The sequence below is a fragment of the Pituophis catenifer genome, unplaced genomic scaffold (genome assembly GCF_029215685.1).
Source record: "Pituophis catenifer annectens isolate HBS135680 unplaced genomic scaffold, rPitCat1.0.hap2 SCAF_1, whole genome shotgun sequence".
Lineage (NCBI taxonomy): Eukaryota > Metazoa > Chordata > Lepidosauria > Squamata > Colubridae > Pituophis > Pituophis catenifer.
In genome coordinates, this window is record NW_027256881.1 from 297723854 (window position 1) to 297744718 (window position 20865).

General features: G+C 41.2%; 1 protein-coding gene across 1 annotated transcript; it reads right to left on the minus strand.

Moving 5' to 3' along the window:
* Positions 1 to 209: 209 nt before the first annotated feature.
* Positions 210 to 16890, minus strand: RPS6KL1 (ribosomal protein S6 kinase like 1). The gene is made up of 10 exons (XM_070940862.1): positions 16656 to 16890; positions 15466 to 15590; positions 10734 to 10826; positions 9230 to 9277; positions 6187 to 6319; positions 4851 to 5729; positions 4393 to 4482; positions 3838 to 3920; positions 422 to 517; positions 210 to 323 (listed from the first exon to the last, which is right to left on the minus strand). Exons 1-10 carry the CDS (start codon positions 16888 to 16890, stop codon positions 210 to 212), a joined length of 1896 nt encoding a protein of 631 aa, XP_070796963.1.
* Positions 16891 to 20865: the final 3975 nt, after the last annotated feature.

A 20865-nucleotide genomic window follows, 5' to 3' on the forward strand; every position in this document is an offset into this window, starting at 1 on the left:
CCTTTTGATTTCTTTTGAGCACACAGATCCCAGGCCAATTCTGTGGATTCTTCCCTAAGCGACAGCTGTGCTAGTATCTCCAATTCATACAGCTTATAGGAAGTGCTTTTCAATGGATATGGATCATCTGGAGCACAATTCGACAGATAAACTTCTCAAGTTGGTGTTCCACCAAATATACTTCTTCCACCATCCCTTGCATTTAGAATTTAGTTTGCAACCATCTTATTCCATTGAATCGAATTGAAAAAACTGTGTGACTTAATCTTGCTCGCACCATTTTCACCAGAGCCCAAACGTTGCTTAGGTTCATACTGCAGCAGCTAAAAAAAAAAAAAATTGTAATTCAGAATTGCACTGCATGCGATTTCATTTATTTCTTGCTAATCTTGCACTTCCCATGCTTGAATAGCAACCTTACCTCTGAGAGCAGTGACGAAGCAGATTGGCTGAGCTTTTCTGGAAGATAGATCTGGGTGTATGGATGAATCCCTGAGGGATGATTCAGCAATAAAGACTGAAAAAGAAGTGGAGCTATTTAGAAACCGGATCATTAGCTGCCTTTGCTTATAAGACAATACTATAGCACTCACTAAAGGCGACAATGTATTAACAAAATTAACAACTACCAGTACGAAGATCTCAAGTGCAGACACTTGGTACGCTTATATTATTGTAGTTGTACAGCTAGATCATGATTAACGTGAGTTTGAATAATGCAACATTCTGTTTACTGCAAATTGTATAACAATATCAGGTCACATTTAATGCAAACAGAAATTCAGTTCATGCAAGGTTAGTGCATGTGCCGCCCAGAGTCACTTTACAGAGGAGATGGGCTGCATAAAAATTTAATAAATAAAAATGAGCAGTTGAAAGTATGAGATTAGTGCTAATCTAGCATTAGAGTTTAGACACTGCTACAGTACTTCAGTCTGCACTTGTTTATCTTCATGTATGCCCGTACTATATGTGCTGTTGCCTGTAATTTTTGCGATTTGTTTTCATCGTTTTAAGAAATGCTTTTAATAGACTTTTTCAGATACAAACTCTACAAGTACAAAAAGACGGGGTTCATTACTACTTTTTCCACTGCTACTTCCATTGAGCTGTAACCAATTACCATATTTGACATATAATTCTAAATTCCAATTACCATATTTTACATACAGTCATAATTCTAGAATTCTAAATAGTGCACAAATAGTAAACTCCATGGGATTCAGTATCTGATTCTGCACTAATTAAAACCTACTTCAGTCATAATTGAATCACCTCACATAGAACACATTACATACCTTAAAACACAATGTCAAACAATGTCCTTCATAGTCCATCAAACTATCATAAATACCTACTATCTACATAGTGATATCATTCAACAATGAACAAATCCCCTTCAGAACAACTCCATTTTCACTCTCTTCTGGGAATCCCAAATTAAAGAGCTGTCCTAAACCGATGAAAGAATATTCCAAGGTTCAGGGGCTGCTAATGAAAACTATTATTTGCAACTCTTCTTTTTGCCTCCAAAAACTACAGTTAGGTTAGTTAGCTGGACTAATTGAATCACCATAATGGTTGATTTGCTTCTCTGTGGAGGAGGTGATATTACAGGTACTTTGGTCCTAAACCAAACTGAGTTTTAAAGTTGAGTTGCAGTGACTGGGAACCAGTGCAGTGGTTATAGGTGTTATGTTGGTATGGAGGCCCTTATTAGCCAAAATGTAAGCCACTACGTTTTGTACCAGTTGTCTTTAAAGGACAATCTTCAATGGCAGTGCCATACAGAAGAGATTCAGAGGCAGCCCTATGTAGGTGTGTTGCAGTTGTGCTGACATCTAATTTATTTAATTACTTGCTTAACTTGCCTTATAGGCTGCTCCAATCAGCCAATTCTAAGAGCCATACCATGTCACAGTATGTAATTATGATTAAAACAATACTAACCAATTAAAAAAAACAAATGGAACAATATAATGATATAAAACTGGGAGACACATTCAGAAAAACAAAGCCAATTCTCTCTTGTGGATAGGTATAATGAACTTGGCTTGATGGAATGGCCAATTATGATAGAATATGGCTTATTGGTATAGCCAGATTTTCCCTAATTTCCTGAAAACCAGGAAGGAGAAGGCTGTTCCGATGTTGGAGAAGAAGAATATTCCATAGAAGCCCCATAGTGATGGATGATTTTATCCAGCAGAGTCATGCACATATTAAATAGGGGTGGGGGAGCATCAAGCCCTGTGACACCATCATTTAGGGGCCTAGGACTCAACTTCTTCCCCTATCACAACCAACTAGAACTGTCCTTTCAGGAAGGAGAACCACTGCAAACATGTTCCTACTCCTGCTCCCCCCTGAGATGGCTCAAAACAACGACTGACGGTATCAAGAGCTGCTGAAAGGACAAGCAGGGCCAGGAGGGAGCATTACCTGTCACAGTCTACCAGAAACCATCCATGAGCAAGATCAATGCAAACTTTGTGCTAAACCCAAGTAAAAAACCTGATTGAAACAGGACAAGATAATCCACTATTTCTTCCAAGGTGGCTGCTGCTGCTGCAGCCCAACCACTATCTCCACTATGTTCCCTCTAAAGAGGCGATTGATAGTTCAGCATATCTGGCTCAATTGATGGCTTCTTGAGGAGGGGATGTACCATTGCTTCTTCAGAGAGTGCAGTAATAATACCTCTCAAGGAAACATTCACTAATATCCCAATCCAGCTCTCCGTCACCATCCTGAAGGCTTTCACCAACCAGGAAGGGCAAGAGTTCAGAGTGCAAGTGGCTAAGCTGAGGTTGTAAATAACCCTGTCCTCTTTCTCAAGATTCACAGGGTCAAACTCATCCCAGGTGTTTTGCTATACAAAGCCTCAACTATCTCCTCTGAGTAATCTGAGTAAATCAGTGTGATTTTATCTTCAGGTGTCTAGAGAATTCCTCACAGCTCAGGTGCTTCTCGTTCCTATCCCTACCCAGCAGGGGCCCAAACTCTTCAAAGTAGGCTACTGGGCAGCAATCTGCAGACACAGTAACAATGGAGAAATATCAAGATTTTACTGCTCTTATTGCCCTAGGGTAGACCCGAATATTGGCTCTCATTCATGTTATGTCAGAACCACTACTCATCGTACATCAATGGTACTCTAGCTAACTCTTGGTCCGCTTAATTACCTGGAGAAGCTTGAAAAGCCATGCCTCCTTCCTGACCCCTCTTGCCAGAGTTGGAAGTTGGGAGTGGCATTCAGGTTCAAGTCTGCTTAAGTGCAACATTTCTACCTTAGTGCAACAAATAGCTAAAGCCTCGATGGAACAACCCACTATCAGCTGGAAAAATTCCCCAACTCCCAGAGAGAAACTTGATACCTCAGGAGGGCCAACTGAATGGGACCATCCTATCTACAAAGGCTTGTGGCACCAAATAGACAGCTTCACAGCAATCTGCCATCCAACCATGACAGGGGACAGCTTTTAATGTCCCAGAGCTTAGATTGCATTTCAAGTGACCCAAGATAAGAACCAGATCTAATGACTGGCCTCAGTGTAAACTAGGCTCTGAATGACCGGAGTCAAGATCATGGAACATCATCATCATGAGCCACTTCCAGGGAAGGCAAGTTGAAATCCTCCAGAACAGTAAGCTTCAGGAACTCCACCTACCAATCCAGCAATGAGATCCAGTATCTCAGGTAGGGAGTCCAAAAAAGGCGTCGTAGAACTGAACTCCTATTGATGTTACATTTCTAGTTAGTGCTATTGGTAGCCATTTTTCTGGGATCTTAATATTTGATTACACATACAGATTCAGTGGCTTCAACCTACTTACCACTCCATTCAATAATTCATAAAGTAGCGCTCCAAAACTCCACCAATCACAGGCTTCTGTCAGTTCAGAAATTCCACCCACTTCTGCAAAAACAACCAAGCACATAAACTTAAATTAAAACCTAGAGATGTAAAAAAAACCCCGACATCGACAAAACCTTTAAATACTTTTGAAGCAGTTCTATAATAGGCTAAATATTTTTGGAGCAGCCTTATAAAAAACCTCTAAATATTTTTTGGAGCAGTCCTATAAAGTAAGGGTCCCCAACCCCCAGTCGGTGAACCAGCACCAGGCTGTGGCATGCCAGAAGCCAGGCATGCAAATAAGTGAAGCTCCATCCATGGGATGCAGGCAGCACACAAAACTATGCCCCCCCCCCGGCCCACAGAAAACTTCTCTCCATGGAACCGGTCCCTGGTGCCCAAAAGGTTTGGGGGCCGCTGCTATATGGCAGTCCCAATACACTATTGTTAATTCCCTTCCCCCCATGTAACAATATTGTATATGAGCCTTTCCAGATATAAAAGGCAGGGTTACAATAGTCCTTAGCCATACCTGGAGCACAATATAAATCATCTACCGCTTGGCTGCTGCACTGCGGCTCAACCTCACTCCACTGGCCAAAGAATGTGAGACGGAGGTGACCTATGAAGAATGTCAACAAGAGTTAGCACTGCAAAGCCAAGCAACACTTTTCCATTTCTTAAATTGAATGACTCAATTTATCCCAGGTGTACATCTGAAGCCCCCATTGTAATATACAATGATGCATGCAGTCCATCATTGTTTCCCTTTATGTCAAAGGAAAAAAGACAAAGATGAGCCAAATGACTCTAAAGAGCACTGTCCTCCAAATACTTTGACCATATTATATAATAATGAAAGAATATTTATTTTACATCATGCTATGAAGCTCAAGAACAAGTGAAAAGTGATTTTTTAATAAAATCATCTATCACTAGTCCACATGTGGACTAAAGTTTTCCTTCAGTTCTTTCTTAAGAAAAACCTACCAGTATTGTCTAAAAGTAAATTTCGTGGGTTGAGATCCTGGCACAAGATTCCCTGTTGGTGGAGACCTTCCAGAGCCAAAATCAATTCAGCTGCCCAAACTTGGATCTGCTCCTCATTTATGACCCAACTGACAGGGGTATGGCTTTGGGCAACTGGTTCCACTGAAGATCCATGCCATCCTATTGTTGATTGGGTTTTGAAATGTTTGTGATCAAGAATTGGTGCCCTCTGAATAAAAATGTCTTCTTCTCTTGCTTCTCTGTGGTCCTCTTCAAGAGTTCCAGGATACAACTGGTTTTGCCATGGAGTTTCTGCATTTGATTTGTTGTATCCTCTTGTTACCTCTAAGGCAGCACGGCTAAATTTTTCACCTGTTTGTGGCTTTGGTTCTGGCTGAGAAGTCTCTTTCCCAGATACATTTCCAATGCCATTAATTGTCATAAAGGAATCACAGGATTTAAAAGTCAATCTCTGACTGACTGAGTGATTATGTTCTTGAGGTACTGTTTTGCTTGTAGATACTGTAGCACCAGGAATGGGATGGGCTGTGCTTAGATTCTTCTTCCATGGTCCACCTGCCTTTTCAGTATGCCACCTGTGGTCACTTGAGGTTCTAGGGCTGGATGAATGTTTCACAGACATCAAACAGTCCATTTTTTTCAACAGGGGATGATTTACAGATACAGGAATTGGGCCATTGTTGTTTTCAGAATAGATCTTGCAGCTCTGCTGAGAGTCAGAACCAGTTTCATGAAGGTTTTCTATGTGCTCCTCTTCCCTAATATACCCAAAATCCAAAGTGAGCTTTGGACTCAGCAAAGGAGAACGGACAGAGGCAGAACCATGATGGGAACGAAGATATGACCAGAGGTTTCCTCCTGTAAAAAGGGAGAAAAGTACCAGCTAGAAATAGTTGGAAACACTGCAACCCCAGATCTCTATTAGCTTCGCCTATTATTCTGTCAATACTAGCCACTACTATTAATCAGAATTCAGATGGCTCACTATAATTCGTTCTTACTGGATCACAAACAAGTAATTATCTTTCTATATGTGGGCTGCAACCTTGCTTTCTGCTATTGGCAGAGCTGTCAGTGGGACCTTCTTGTGGTCTCTCCAGGTTCAATTTCTTGTATATCTTCTTTTATATTTATTGTAGGAGGAGAACCGTTAAATCTATGGTAGCAAAAAAACTGAAGAAGTCTGACAGCATTTTTATTAATCAGAAAAGATGATATGACATATTTCTCTTGCATGAATTACCCAACATTTTTACAGAAGACAGGTCTGGAAGATGGAATCAGGAATGCAACGTATCTAGCAATAAATACTCACCTTTGACATGTTCCAAGTGGAGGAAGATGGAATCCTTACTTACAGAATAGCGCAGTAATTCTGTCATAAAGGGGATTCCATGTGGGATGATGGTCTGTCTTTCCCGGGTCTCCACATAGGATTTGGGGATACTCTGATAAAAAGAAAATAGTATCAGAAAAAATAAGCTAAGGGTCTTCTTGGGCCAGAGGAGTCCAGTAGCTTACCAGTGGGGTTAAAAGCCCATCCTTATTCTTACTGTTCTTTCTTCAAAAAGCACCATTCCACACAGACTACAGAATTCCTTCATAATTTTTCTAATATATTATCTCTTTTTTAAAAAATAATTTTCATTAAAAGATTTTACAAACATTTTAAAAACTTCAAAAACATAAAAGAAGAAATAAAAAAGAAATTATAGAAGGATAAAAGAGAAAGTAAAAGATAAGATAGATAACCTTTATTGTCATTATTTTACTGTGAGCATGCTGGCACACCTTAAAAATGAAATTCGGTTTCCCACTCTCAAAAGTACACACACACACACACACACACACACACACAACACATATATACATGCTACACACACAAAACACCCTATGTTTTGAATACATAACAGAAAAAGGAAACTTGAGAGTTCACAAGTTTGATACTATATGGACCAAAACTGTGACTGAATTTGGATGTTCTGCTTCAAATACCACGAAGCCTCTTCCCAGAAGATAACAAGGAAAACTGGTCATGAAGAAGATGTGTAGCATTCCTGACAATCCTGTGGACTCTGCTCAAGCAGCGCTTATATGCCAAGTCCTGGATAGAAGGAAGTGAGCTACCAATGATATTTTCTGCTGTTCACTGCTGTCCTCACCACTCTCCGCACCCCCTTCCTGTCCGAAGCAGTGATGCTTCCAAACTAGACAGTAATGCAATATGACAGGATGCTCTCGATCATCTCTCTATAAAAAGTGGTATGGACAGGGGAAGGAAGATGGAACTTTTCTCATGTGAAGCAGAAAATGCAGGTGTTGCTGTGTCTGCTTCACCAATGTCTCACTGTTGAGTGACCAAGCTAACCTACTCGTTAGCTGCACACCCAGAAACTTGATGTGCTAACCACCTCCATGGTTAAATCATTAATATACAGAGGCATATGGCTGTATGAAAGAGGTGTATGAAAGATAAAAAAAGGAAAAGAAAAAGGAAGATACAGATAGTCCTCATCTTAACTATTTGTTTACCGTTCGAAGTTACAAGGGCATTGAAAAAAGTGATTTATGCCCATTACAGCATCCCCACAATCAAAATTCAGGCATTTGGCAATTGGCAAGTATTAACAATGGCTGCATCTCCCAGGATCACGTGATCATTGCATGCAACTTTCCCAGCCTATTTTCAACAAAGTTAATGGGAAAACTGGATTTGCTTAATGATCACACTTTTTTTTTAACAACTGCAGTGGTTTGCTTAAGAACCATACCAAAAAAGATTGTAAAATCAGGTGTGACCTACTTAACAATCATTTTGCTTAGCAACAGAAACTTGGTCCCAATTATGGTTGTAAATAGAGGACTACCTATATCTAAAAAAGTGGCTTCTAGTCTTCGCAGCACTTACAAACAATTACCATCTTCACCTGCCCGTATTACAAATCATGGAACTTTCTTCTCATAAACCAACCTTTTTATCTAGTCTATTATCTCAATCAGCATGTAAATAAGACGCAAGTACATACTTACATATATGCCCTCTTCCATATTCTCACAGGGATAAATCTAGCACTTGGAGGAATTTGGCTTACTCTAGAGCAAGGGTGTAAACTGGCGGCCCACGGGCCGAATGCATCACACACAGGCTATGCCCATCCCAGCTCCGCAAATGGGAAAAACGTCATGAAACGTCACGTGACGGCAACGTGATGTGGCAAGTTTGACACTAGTGCCCTAGAGCACAGGTGTCAAGCTTGATTGTGTCACATTTTTTACCTTTGCGTAGCTGGATGGGCGTAGCCTAAGCGTGACGCATTCAGCCTGTAGGCCACCAGTTTGACAGGCCTGCTTTAGAGGAAGTGAACTTCACAGTTCCTGCTTCCCTCTTTAAAGCTGCTCTAGAGAGTTAAAGGAACTCTCAGGACAATATCAGAAGAACAGAAGGTCGTAAAGGGGGGAAGAAAAACAGGAAATGTCCCTCCCTGCCCCTTTCCTCCAATTAAGCAAACCCTGATAGACAGAGGTGGGTTTCAGCAGGTTCTGCCCAGTTCTGGAGAACTGTTAGCGGAAATTTTGAGTAGTTCGGAGAACCGGTAGGAAAAATTCTGACTGGCCCTGTCCCCATCTATTCCCTGCCTCCCAAGTCCTAGCTGATCGGGAGGAAATGGGGATTTTGCATAACCTTCCCCTGGAGTGGGGTGGGAATGGAGATTTTACAGTATCCTTCTCCTGCCACGCCCACCAAGCCACGCCCACCAAGCCATACCCATAGAACCGGTAGTAAAAATGTTTGAAACCCACCACTGCTGATAGAGAGAGGTGCCATATATGAAATCAGCACCAATGAGTTTTAATGAACAATATTAAAGGTTAAAGGTGGAAGATTTTACATATTAAGGTAATATAATTAATACTGTTACTAAGGTTGAATATATCTGTTAATGTGACAAAAAGCCGATCTGTTTATAACTTCCTTCAGAACAAGAGACGTCAACTACTTTTTTTGCAATATGCAAAATTGCTAAGGACCAATAAAATAGGCCCAAATTAGATAAAATGGGTCTAAATCCTCACCCCTTCCTCAATTGGTTCCTGCTACCATACTGACACAGCTGGATTAAAAACAAAAAAAAACAAAAAAAAAACCTCCAAATCCAAATAGCAAAGAAAAGGTTCAGTCACAGTGCTCAGAACAATCCAGACTGCCCAAACGGTCACATTTAAAAAACATTTAGTATGCTCCTATTCTGCAATGGTCCCAGAAACAGAGATTCAGGGGGAAATAATTCAATGTTACTTACACAGTGGTGCCATATCTAGAACCATAAAAGAGAACAGAAAAAGGGAAAAGCACATACCTTCAATATAAAGGTGTCCCCAGTAGCTGGATCCTGCACTATTTGCACCTATAAGCAACACAATATATGTCAACATCTCAGGATGGGTCTGCTCCTATATTAATCTGTTGGCACACAAAGTCCCCAATTTACCACCATTCTTTTAATGACCAAAGTTACAACGGCACTGAAAAAGGCAACTTGTGACCAATTTTCACACTTATGACCATTGCAGCATCCCTCCCAGTCATGTGACTGAGTGCTTGGCAAACAGCATATATTCGAATGGTTGCAGCATCCCAGGGTTGTGGAATTATCATTTGTAAGTGTCCTAGAGAACTTCTGACAAGCAAAGGCAATAGGGGAAGCTAAATTCACTAAACAGCCGCATGAGTCACAATTGTAGTGATTTGCTCAATCATGGCAAAAAAAGGTTGTAAAATGGGGCTTAACAACCACGTTGCTTAGCAATGGAAATTTTGAGATCAATTGGGGTCATAAGTTGAGGACTACCTGAAATCAACTGGAGATTCTGTTCTACAACTAGAAATATCTGCCTTTAGACCAGAGGTCTTCAAACTTGGCAGCTTTAAGACTTGTGGACTTCAACTCCCAAAATTCTCTAGCAGCTATGCTGGCTGGAGAATTCTGGGAGTTGAAGTCCACAAGACTTAAACCTGCCAAGTTTGAGGACCCCTGCTTTAAACCCTAGAACACCACGAACTACTTACTCTTAAGATTTCATCCTCATCCTTCTCTTAATTCTTTGATTCTTCAATCCAATTTCAGAATTGCTCAGCCTTATTGAGCTTTTTATGTTGGACATACAGATAATCTCTAAGGAAAATTCCTTCACTTTCCAGATGTTGCTGATTATATTTTAGACTGTCTTAATCAAAGTCAGGGGTGTCAAATTGGCGTCATCATGGCATCATCACATGACATATCGAGACTTTTCCCCCCTTCGCTAAACCGGGTGTGGGCGTGACCAGCGCATGATGCATCCAGCCTGCGGGCCGCGAGTTTTGACAGTCCTGATCAAAGAGCCTTGGTAGTACAGTGGTCTAAGGCACCCTGTTATTAAGTTGGTTATTAAGACCAGCTGCCTGCAATTACTGCAGGTTCGAATCTCATCAAGGCTCAAGGTTGACTCAGCCTTCCATCCTTTCTAAGGTAGGTAAATTGAGGACCCAGTTGTGGGGGCAATAAGCTGACTTTGTATAAATATACAAAAGGATGAAGGCTATTGCTGAGCACATTGTAAGCCGCGCTGAGTCTCCGGAGAAGGGCGGCATATAAATCAAAAAAAAAAAAAAAAAAAAAGGTGAAACGCTTGCTTTAATGAGGCTCCAGTGTGAAAACACATTTGCTACAATAGGCAGATTAGTTTTTATAATTCTCTAGGACTGCTTGTTGGTTCTCTAGAACCAATCATGCCTGCTTTTGTCACAACCATGTTACAGCTGCTCTTCTGGAATTTGTATGGTCTGAAGCTAGATATCTCCAGCATAAACAGTGAGTTTACCTTATCAATTATTCCCACTACTTTACAGTGCTTGAGATTCTCCACTGGTGTGCTGAGTGTCCTTATTGGACGGAAGCGAAGACTGCTGTAACCCTACAACCAATAAGGAAGGAAGCAAATCTTCATTTGAAGTGGTACAAAATGGAGTCAGATAATTAATAGCAATGCAACTTTACTGACTTTTCCAAGCCCAAATGTGCTGCAAATATTACACATCAATCATAATGTTAAAAGCATTCTAGGACTCACATGGAAAAGATGTGGCCATGTGGTTAGGTTCCATTAATATCAGGAGAAAATTTCCATCATCTCCTCTACCTCTAGTATTCCATTCCTCCCTAGATAATTATTTTCTATTAGAGTTACAAAAGAAACTTCTTAAAGCCTTGAAGAACTCCGTGAGATGGGACGAAGAAGGAATGAAGAGAAATCAATGATATTTGAATGAATTAAATTTTTTAGAAGTAAAAAGGAATATAAACTTGGCTTAAGGTTAAAACAAGATATGTAGTTACTTCTGGAAATCTTTTATGGACTTTCTGCTGACACAAGAACTGAAAAGTCTATTGAGATTCTCAGTCATCCAGATTATGGTTGTCCTAAAGATGGTTTTTCAAGAGACAACTGGATTTTTTGGTTTTGAAGGCATTTCGCTTCTCATCAGTGGTGAAATCCAAATTTTTTTACTACTGGTTCTGTGGGCGTGGGTTGGTGGGCATGGTGTGGCGTGGTGGGTGTGGCTTGGTGGGCATTGCAAGGGAAGGATACTGCAATATCTCCATTCCCACCAGGGTTGGGTTCTACTTACCTTTACTACTGGTTTGCAGCGGGGCCATGCGCGCACTCTTCTGCACAAGCGCAGAAGCTTCTGCACATCTACAGAAGATGTCGGGGTCAGTGGGCATAACCTCCCACAGGTTTTACTGCTGGTTCTACAGAACCAGTGTGAACCGGGGGCAACCCACCACTGATTCCCACCCCACTCCAGGGGAAGGATACTGCAAAATCTCCATTCCCACCCTACTCTGGGCCCAGCGAGAGGTGGTATTTGCCGGTTCTCCGAACTACTCAAAATTTCCGCTACCAGTTCTCCAGAACCTGTCAGAACCTGCTGGATTTCACCCCGGCTTCTCATCCAAGAAGCTTATTCAGCAGTGAAGAAGCTGAAAGAAGCTTCTTGGATGAGAAGCAAAATATATTCAAAGAAAAACCAGACAGTCCAGTTGCCTCTTGAAAAAGCACCTTTGGGAGAACTGAAAAGATGATATTTTATGGATTTGATGATAGTAAGAATGGGATGTGAGATGAAGAAATAAATGTTTTAACCTTAGAGGGGGTGAAGTCACTGGATCTGTTTATATTTGTTGTGATGAAAGTTGGAAGTCACTTCTTTATATATTTTTCTTTTTTTTATTATTATATTCTTACTTTTCTTTTTCTTCTTTTTTCCTTCAATTTTTTGGTTCTTCTAATTTTTTTTCTTTAAGTTTAGTTTGTATTAGATTTTACTATTATAATCAAAATTCTTAACAATTTTATCTTTTAAAAAAATTTACAGTGCTACTTAAAAGATCAGGAAACACATTTTTTAATATTTCTGCATAAATACGACCTAAAACGTCTGTTCTTCACACAAGTCCTAGAACTAGATAAAGAGAATCCAATTAAACAAGTGAGTCAAAAATATTATAATTGTTTAATCCCAGAAATGTTGACTTTTCAGGAGTCTGTAAAAGGCATGTTAGAAGATGGCAGTGGCAGCAAGCAACTTATACTGTTGTCAAGGGAACTGCATGGATGACATGAAGTGTCAACCTCAAATCAAGGACTTCTTTATAATAGTTATAATGTGACACACACACAAATCAATTTGAGTACACCTATGCAGGCTTTTGACTTGCTATTATGGATTAAAAATGGAGAAAGTAACTGATTATAACAATTCCAACCTTAATATTAACAACCTTTGTTTAAGGGGAAAAGTCATATTCATGATTTCAGGTAAGAGGTTTCTATCCATCTGAGAATTCTGATAAAACAGAAATGAATAGAAACATTCCAAATTGAATTTAAGAATCCAGAATAATTTAGGAGAAATGTTGTGTTGTGTTATAATGTCCAGGATTTAACATTTAATGTAATTGGGATATTTATTTTATTTTTATTTTATTTTATTTTGAATTTGTATACCGCCCTTCTCCCTGAGGACTCAGGGCGGTGAACAGCCAAGTAAAAACATCAAGTACAAATATTAAAATACAGTTAAAATATACATATATAAATTTGGCCCCATTAATTAAAAACAATAAACAAAACACTTAAAAACACTTAAAAAATTAGGCCAGCCCGGCTTGCTGGAAAAGGAAGGTTTTAAGGGCACGGCGGAAGGCACCGAGGTCTTGGATTCTCCTTATCTCTGGAGGCAATTGATTCCAGAGGGTAGGTGCCCCCACAGAGAAGGCCCTCCCCCTGGGGGTCACCAGCCTGCACTGTTTGGCTGATGGCACCCCGAGGAGGCCCTCTCTGTGGGAGCGCACAGGTCGATGGGAGATCGTCGGTGGCAGCAGGCGGTCTCGAAGATAGCTAGGCCCTATGCCATGGAGCGCTTTAAAGGTGATAACCAACACCTTGAAGCGCACCCGGAAGACCACTGGGAGCCAGTGCAGCTCGCGCAGGAGCGGTGTTACATGGGAGCGCCAGGCTGCTCCCGTCACTACCCGCGCTGCTGCATTCTGGACCAGTTGGAGCCTCCGGGTGCTCCTCAAGGGGAGCCCCATGTAGAGAGCGTTGCAGTAGTCAAGGCGAGAGGTGACGAGGGCATGAGTGACTGTGCACAGGGAATCCCGATCAAGAAAGATATAAAGAAGTGATGGGAGATGTATAAGCAAAAAAAAAAAAAAAAGGACAGTAACATTAATTATTATGGAGGGCCAGTATGGTCTAGTGATTTTGGCACCAGGCTAGAAAACAAGAGATTATTATTATTATTATTATTATTATTATTATTATTATTATTATTATTATTATTATTATTATTATTATTTTGTATACCGCCCTTCTCCCGAAGGACTCGGGGCGGTGAACAGCCAGCAGATAAAATACAGAAAATACAAAAATTAAAACAATATTAAAAACCAATTAAATTAATTTGGCCCACAGTTAAAACACTCTCATATTAAAAAACCCATAATTTAGCAATTTAAAATTAAAACAACTTAAAAAATATGGTCAGGTCAGCCCAGCTTGATGAAACAAAAACGTCTTTAAGGCACGGCGGAAAACGCACAGATCCAGGATCCGCCATATCTCCGGGGGCAGCTCGTTCTAGGGTGCTCTGTGGGGGCACCAGGTTGGTGCCCCCACAGAGAAGACTCTCCCCCTGGGGGCCGCCAGCCGACATTGTTTGGCCGACAGAACCCTGAGGAGCCCCTCTCTGTGGGAGCGTACTGGTTGGTGGGAGGCTACTGGCGGCAGAAGGCAGTCTCGTAAATACCCGGGCCCTAAGCCATGGAGCGCTCATGAGTTTTCAAGGCGCACCTAGGCCATGAAAGCCAGCTGAGCGACCTTTGGTCAGTCAGTCTCTCTCAGCCCAACCTACCTCACAGGGTTGATATTGTGAGGAAAATAGGAAGAGGAAGTTGTGATGGATATATTTGCCGCCTTGAGTTATTTATAAAAATAATAAGGGTGGGATATAAATAAGTAAATAAAATTAAAATTGACCTCAAACAGCATATCACCCATTAAGCATGGAATGTCATGTCTCCATGCAACTTCCTTGTTAAGGATATTGTTGTTGTGTTACCAACCAGCAGAGTAGATTGCACAGAGAAACGTTGCTGAGAGCAATGAATAAGAGATAAGCAAACTGGTTTATCAATCTAAAAGACCTATGATTTGATTCATAGCCAACAAAAAACATTTTTCTGGCTTTCTGTTGATCCTTTCTCCTTAAACTAGATGGAATATGTACCCAAGCTGGGGCTCCAAATGTGTGTAAGTAACTAAGATTTGGTTTCCTCCCATGCCATAAGGTGAATGGTATCCTAACATTCCTCATTAAAAATACTATATCTAATTAAACAAGCATTTTCTTTTTAAAAACTTAAAACTATTGCTATCTTGCACTTCTGGGTGCACTCAAAAGGTAGCAGAAAAGTTTTTAAGCAAAGGTGAGATAATCATTTGTCTGGCAGAGCATGCAAATTCTGCTTTGGGCAGGATGTTGGAATAGAGGATCTACAATCTAACCAGATTATTCTGTGAGGCACTGAATTGACAAGTGATTTAAACTGGATCCCTTCGGTTTTCAAATCAAGGCTAGCATCTTCTCATGCTAGAAAGCCTTCATTCTGAAGGCATGCCTGTTCTCTTCCACAACTGCTCTGCTTTAATCCTCTCTGTCTCCAGAAATGTTTCAAACACTGGAGTCACTAAAGCAGAGGTCCCCATCCCCTGGTCTGCAGCCCACTACTGGGCCATGAGCGGTTTAGAACAGGGCCATGGAAGTGGTGGGCAAGTGCAGGCATGCGCGAGCAGTGGCTGAGCATGTGTGCCCACTGCTCACGCAAATGGAGCTCGACGCACACATGCACACTTGCCGGCCCCTTGTGAGGAACCTTCCTCTCTCCCCCACTGCCCACTGATCCACAAAGCCAGAAAGGTTGGGGAATTCTACACTACAGGATCTACTTAAGAGTCCTATTAACACTCCACAACTCCAGTTTCTCACCGTTTCAGTGGAATTGCCACTCCCCAAATTACGTTGAAGGTGACAGTTGAAGATCTCCTCTGCCCGTTTTAGATATTGGGTGATCTTCCTCTTCACGGCTTCACGGCGCTCCTTGTTTGGATCCACTGTCAAGAGTTATGTGCATTAATTTACGTTGAGGTCTTGTTGGTTTGTTTGTTTATTTCTTTGGCTTTTGTGCCATGTTGAATTTTGATATATCCTGTTCCATAACCAAGAGTCACTTGGTTGAGTTAGGCGGATATAGAAATTGAATAAAATAAATAATGTATAAAAAAAATAGCAACAAATTACACTTCCCCACTGAGAAACAATCAAACAATTTTAAATGATATAGTAGGTAAGGCGCTGGCCTAGAAATCAGAAGCCTGTGAGTTCTAAGCCTTCTTTAAGCAGCAAAGTTGGCTGAGTGACATTGGGCCAGATGTTTCAGCCCAACCGACTTCATAGGGTTGTTGTGGAAAAAAAGGAGGAGAGAGCATTGTATACATTCCCTTGAGTTTACAAAATAAAGGTGGGATATAAATCTAACAAATAGGAAAAATAAACATATGCTTGTTTTCAATATGTCTACTCATTTTCCTTTGATTGTACTGCTTAATTTTTCTTGTTTCTATAATTTTATGACCTAGCATAGCCCAAACTGCCATCCAGAGCGATCTAGATCACTTATACCACTTTAAAGTGGTATAACACTCATCCACCTGGATGAGTCATTTGGAACCTATCCTAAAAACGTAGATTAATCAACAGAAGAAAATCACCCTTGATAATCATGTGTAAGTCACCATCGTACAACCAGTGGTGAAATCCAATTTTTTTTTACTACTGGTTCTGTGAGCGTGGCTTGGTGGGCGTGGCTTGGCAGGCTTGGCAGGGGAAGGATACTGCAAAATCTCCATTCCCACCCAATTCCAGGGGAAGGATACTGTAAAATCCCCATTCCCACTCCACTTCTGGGGGAAGGATATTGCAAAATCTCCATTCCCACCCCGCTCTGGGGCCAGCCAGAGGTGGTATTGGCCGGTTCTCCGAACTACTCAAAATTTCCGCTACCGGTTCTCCAGAACCTGTCAGAACCTGCTGGATTTCACCCCTGAGTACAACCCACCAAACAATCCGCTTGCTTCCAAGCTCCATCTTCTCCAAGATACTTCACAACCCCATCTTACCTTGCACCCCATTGAGCAGCACATCCACACCGTTCTTGTAGTGGTTGAATGCTTCTTCATAGTCTTCACTTACATCCCGTTCCAGAGCCAGGTGGATCTGCTTAGCTGCATCCACCAGGTAGTCGCGCTTCCCAGGACCATGTATGTCAATACTCCCTGGTGCAACCCGGCTTCTAATTTGTTCCAGATATACACGGGCCTGGGAGAAAGCTCGGTTACAGGACTCTGAATCCATTTCCAAAAAAATATCCTAAGGACACTCTCCTTAAGAAGTAGCCATTCTCAACAGATTGTTACCATCTACATCCTGCAATGCATGAGACAAAGGCACAATTACTTTGAGCATCAGCCATACAGGGTAGAAATGAGGAAACATATACGTCAATATGAACGGTCACAGATATACCTATGACTGTCAACATAGGTGTTTTGCATGTCACAACAAGTGCCACCTTAGAAGAAAGATTCCCTTTTGCAGATTGAAAAAAATAGGGAACTTTTCTTCTATAAACAAAACCCAGTGGTGCTGTCAGGGCAAAATGAACAAGGCTTCCAAAGAAAAAGGGGGAAGAGTAATTAAATCCACATCTAAAGCTATTCCAACTTGTTATTCTATCAAACTACATTGGCAACTAAAATCTGCAACATTTGCAAATATCTATATTATGAAGAATTATTGTAATAAAGAGCCATTGTTAACCAACTTTTCAATCAATGATACTAAACTAAAACCTTACAGCTCTCCTTTAGAGAAAGAAGCAGCAAGTGGCTAAGATCTGATATCTGGGGCGCAACCTTAGGACCACTGGATGAGGTTGGTGAAGAATCACACTACTTAAAATTTGCTTGAGTGAATGGACCAAAGTAGCAATAAAATTAAAATAAATGGGCAACCCCTTATTATGGGTTATACGATTGGCATAGGAAAACCCCAAACAACCACTAAGTGGGCCTAAGAAACAAAGAGGATGTTTAACTCTTTGCTTCCAGCCAGGGATTATCTGAATGGGTTCAGTCCAGATGTGACGCCCCTAGGAGGCTGAAGCAAATCCAGCGGCTACTTTGGATTCTGTGGGGTCAGGCAGACATGCAATGGTAGCTGTTAATGGCTTGAGACCAGTCTAATATGGTAAAGGCTCATTGTTTTTCATGCTGGATGCCCCAGCCAAAATGGAGGTATATAAGACCTCGGTTCCCACAGTGCAGGCACAGATGCTCTCATGGAGAAGCTCCTTCTGGCTTGACCTACTGCAGGCATCCCAGAGGGCTTTAAGTAAGACGCCGCTAGAAGGAAGCATCCATTGCTAGCATTGCAGAATCAATGCTTAGCAATCGGGCGGCCTTCGCCATCGAGAGGGGAACGAGGAACTGACCCCGAGACCGAATTACCAATGCAATTGCGCTGCGGTTACTGGAATCACCCCGGAGATGATGCAAACCCGTGACGGAGCAACTGGACCGGCAAGGAGACAGGTGGCCCCAGAAGGCGCAGGGAGGGAAGTGGGCCTCACAGATATCCACGAGTCTCGCCAATACCTTGAAGAGCTGATGGCCCCGAGAGGCTAGTAAGAGCGGAGATGAGGCAAACGGGACCTCCCACGCCCGTATCCATCTCGGCGTGAGTAAAAACTGCAACGACCCGAGGAATCAGGTGTAGGCTGCAACTTGTACGGCGGTGGCTGTCCGCGGTGGTCTCCCATTGGTTAAGGATGAGCTCATCCTCTCGTCTTTTAGAATAGAGCTCCAATCGGCGGGATTCTCCGGCGTTTGCGGAGCCGGCCTGCGGGGTCCAATGAGCTAACGGTAGGGCCATGGACAAACGGGAGGGGCTGGCCGGGAAGGTGGAGGTCAGGATTTCCCGCTTCAGGAAGGAAAGATGCTGGGCTTGGAGAGGAATGAACAGATAGTAAAGGCAGAAGGAGGAGGAGGGAGGACGATCAGTTGTCCTCCGAGATTAGAAATTGGTGTATCTTCTCAAAAAACGGGTTTTGTTTCTTGCTGACTATTCCTCCCCCCCCCCAAAAGAAACACACACACACGCACAGACACACACACCCCTTTCCCGTGCAATCATTACTATTCTATGTCTGCGGGACACCACAGCGCAGTCATTTCTTTGACGGCAAGCCCTGGTTGTCCAAACGGTCGGGGGGTGGGGGCAACCATTTTCTGATAACCTACCCTGAACCTCTGCCATATAACGTCAAATTAAACATCACGATTTGAAAAGAAAGTATGTTTGAGCAATTAACTATCTCTAATTTTGCAGCACTTCCTTCTCATTTCATGCCTGGCTGTACAAATAATGTCCTTTACAAAACGTATAATTCCAAAATCTTATTTCAAATTTATCTGGACCCTTAGTCCATTTGTAATTTTCCAAAATCAAGGTTCTAACCATTTTTTGCTGTTTGTTCAAAAAAAAAATTAAGCCTTTAAATTATTATTTAAAACTGATTTCGCTAAGGATTGAAAGAAACTCACCCAGTGCTGTAAAACATGTTAATCAAAAATTTCTAATAGCTGAAAATAGTTAAGGAGCAGTGAACCCAATGTCCTTAAAGGTGCCGGCTATGTTTTCTGCAAAATGGATATACCACACTCATCTCCCAGAGCTCTTAAACCCATTGGAGATTGCTGTTTTGCAGTCTTCTTGCAAGGAGCAGTTGTCTGGAGCACTTTTGGGTGATCTCCAGTCCTCTTCTTACCCGGAGAAGAAATATGAAAAGCCAGTCTGCTTGCTGAATGTTTGTTCTGTTGCAGTTTTGCTGCTAAAAGGGGGGCCATTTTCAGTTCACTATTTCTTTCTCGGAAGACACAAAGAAATGGGTTTTTTTTAGAAGGAACTCACACCTTAACAGGAACTATTTCTATTTTAAATTTTGGTACTTCAATTGTACTTAATAATAATAACACATAAAATATTATGATCTAAGGATCTTCAAACTTTTTGTGCCAAAGAATATAGATTTGGGGAATGTATTGTTATATTCTCCATCTGTTTTTCACAAGGGGAACAGATGAAAATGATATCCTTCTTACCATGTAGTTTCTGAATCACTTCAGCCTTTTTCTTAGAAAGTGAGCTATTTCCAGTCAAACACTAGCCTCAGCCATCGACTCTTACTTTCTACAAATTCCTTCAGTAGTTCTGTGCAGCCTCCAGCATTCTTGGGAAAAAATGATTCATTAGTTTTATGAAATTTGTTTTCCCATTTGTTTATAATTAAGATAATATAAAATAAAATAAGTCATGGAACTAGTCAGGTACTAAATGAAATATTATTGGGAGCATTAAAGAAAATATCAGTAATTCAGAGTGGAAATGAACAGTCTTTAGCTCTCTGAGCTTGGTTGTTTTCTAATAGACATTTCATTACCCAAAGTGATGGGAAAATGCTACATAACATCATCCATGCTAGTGATCAGTGCTAGTCACAGATGATGTTACCTAATTTCTGTAATGAAATGTCTGCAAGAAAATAACCAAGCTCAGATATTCTTTTTCAGGAGGCAACTGAACTTTTTTGTTTTTTCTTTGAAGACATTTTACTTCTCATCCAAGAAGCTTCCTCAGCTCTGACTGGATGGTGGGGAATGGAAGGATCCAGTCAGACCTGAAGAAGTTTCTTGGATGAGAAGCAAAATGTCTTCAAAGAAAAAACAAGGAAGTCCAGTTGCCTCCTGAAAAAGCACCTTTGGAACAACCGTGACCTGGATGACTGAGAATCTCTACAGACTTCAAGCTCAGAGACTTCAAGCTCAACCTCTTTATTGTTAATATTGGCACTCATATCACTTCATATTCTCTGTGTCTTTCTCAGTCATATGGGGAAAAGTGCAATTGACTAAAGGAAAATTTGATTCTATATATGGCAAATAAAAGCATTTTTCCCATCACTTTCTTGTCCTTGCCAGAGAGAAGGTTGCATTCTGAACTATAGATGTCTCGTACTGGGAATTTCCTGTGGGGCATTTCAAAAGTCATCTAGACAGTATCACCTATTTATAAATAACCAAGAATGAGAATTTTAAAACCAAGGTAGGATTCCTGCCCACAAATTCACCATTGTGGTGAATAACAATGATTAGTATGGAATCACTGGAAAGCGGGCAAAATCTGGAGGTTCATGGGAGAATGAAAAATGAATAAAACATTTTGAAATTCAGATACATAGCCATACAATTTAGATTATTTCAAGGTCAAAAG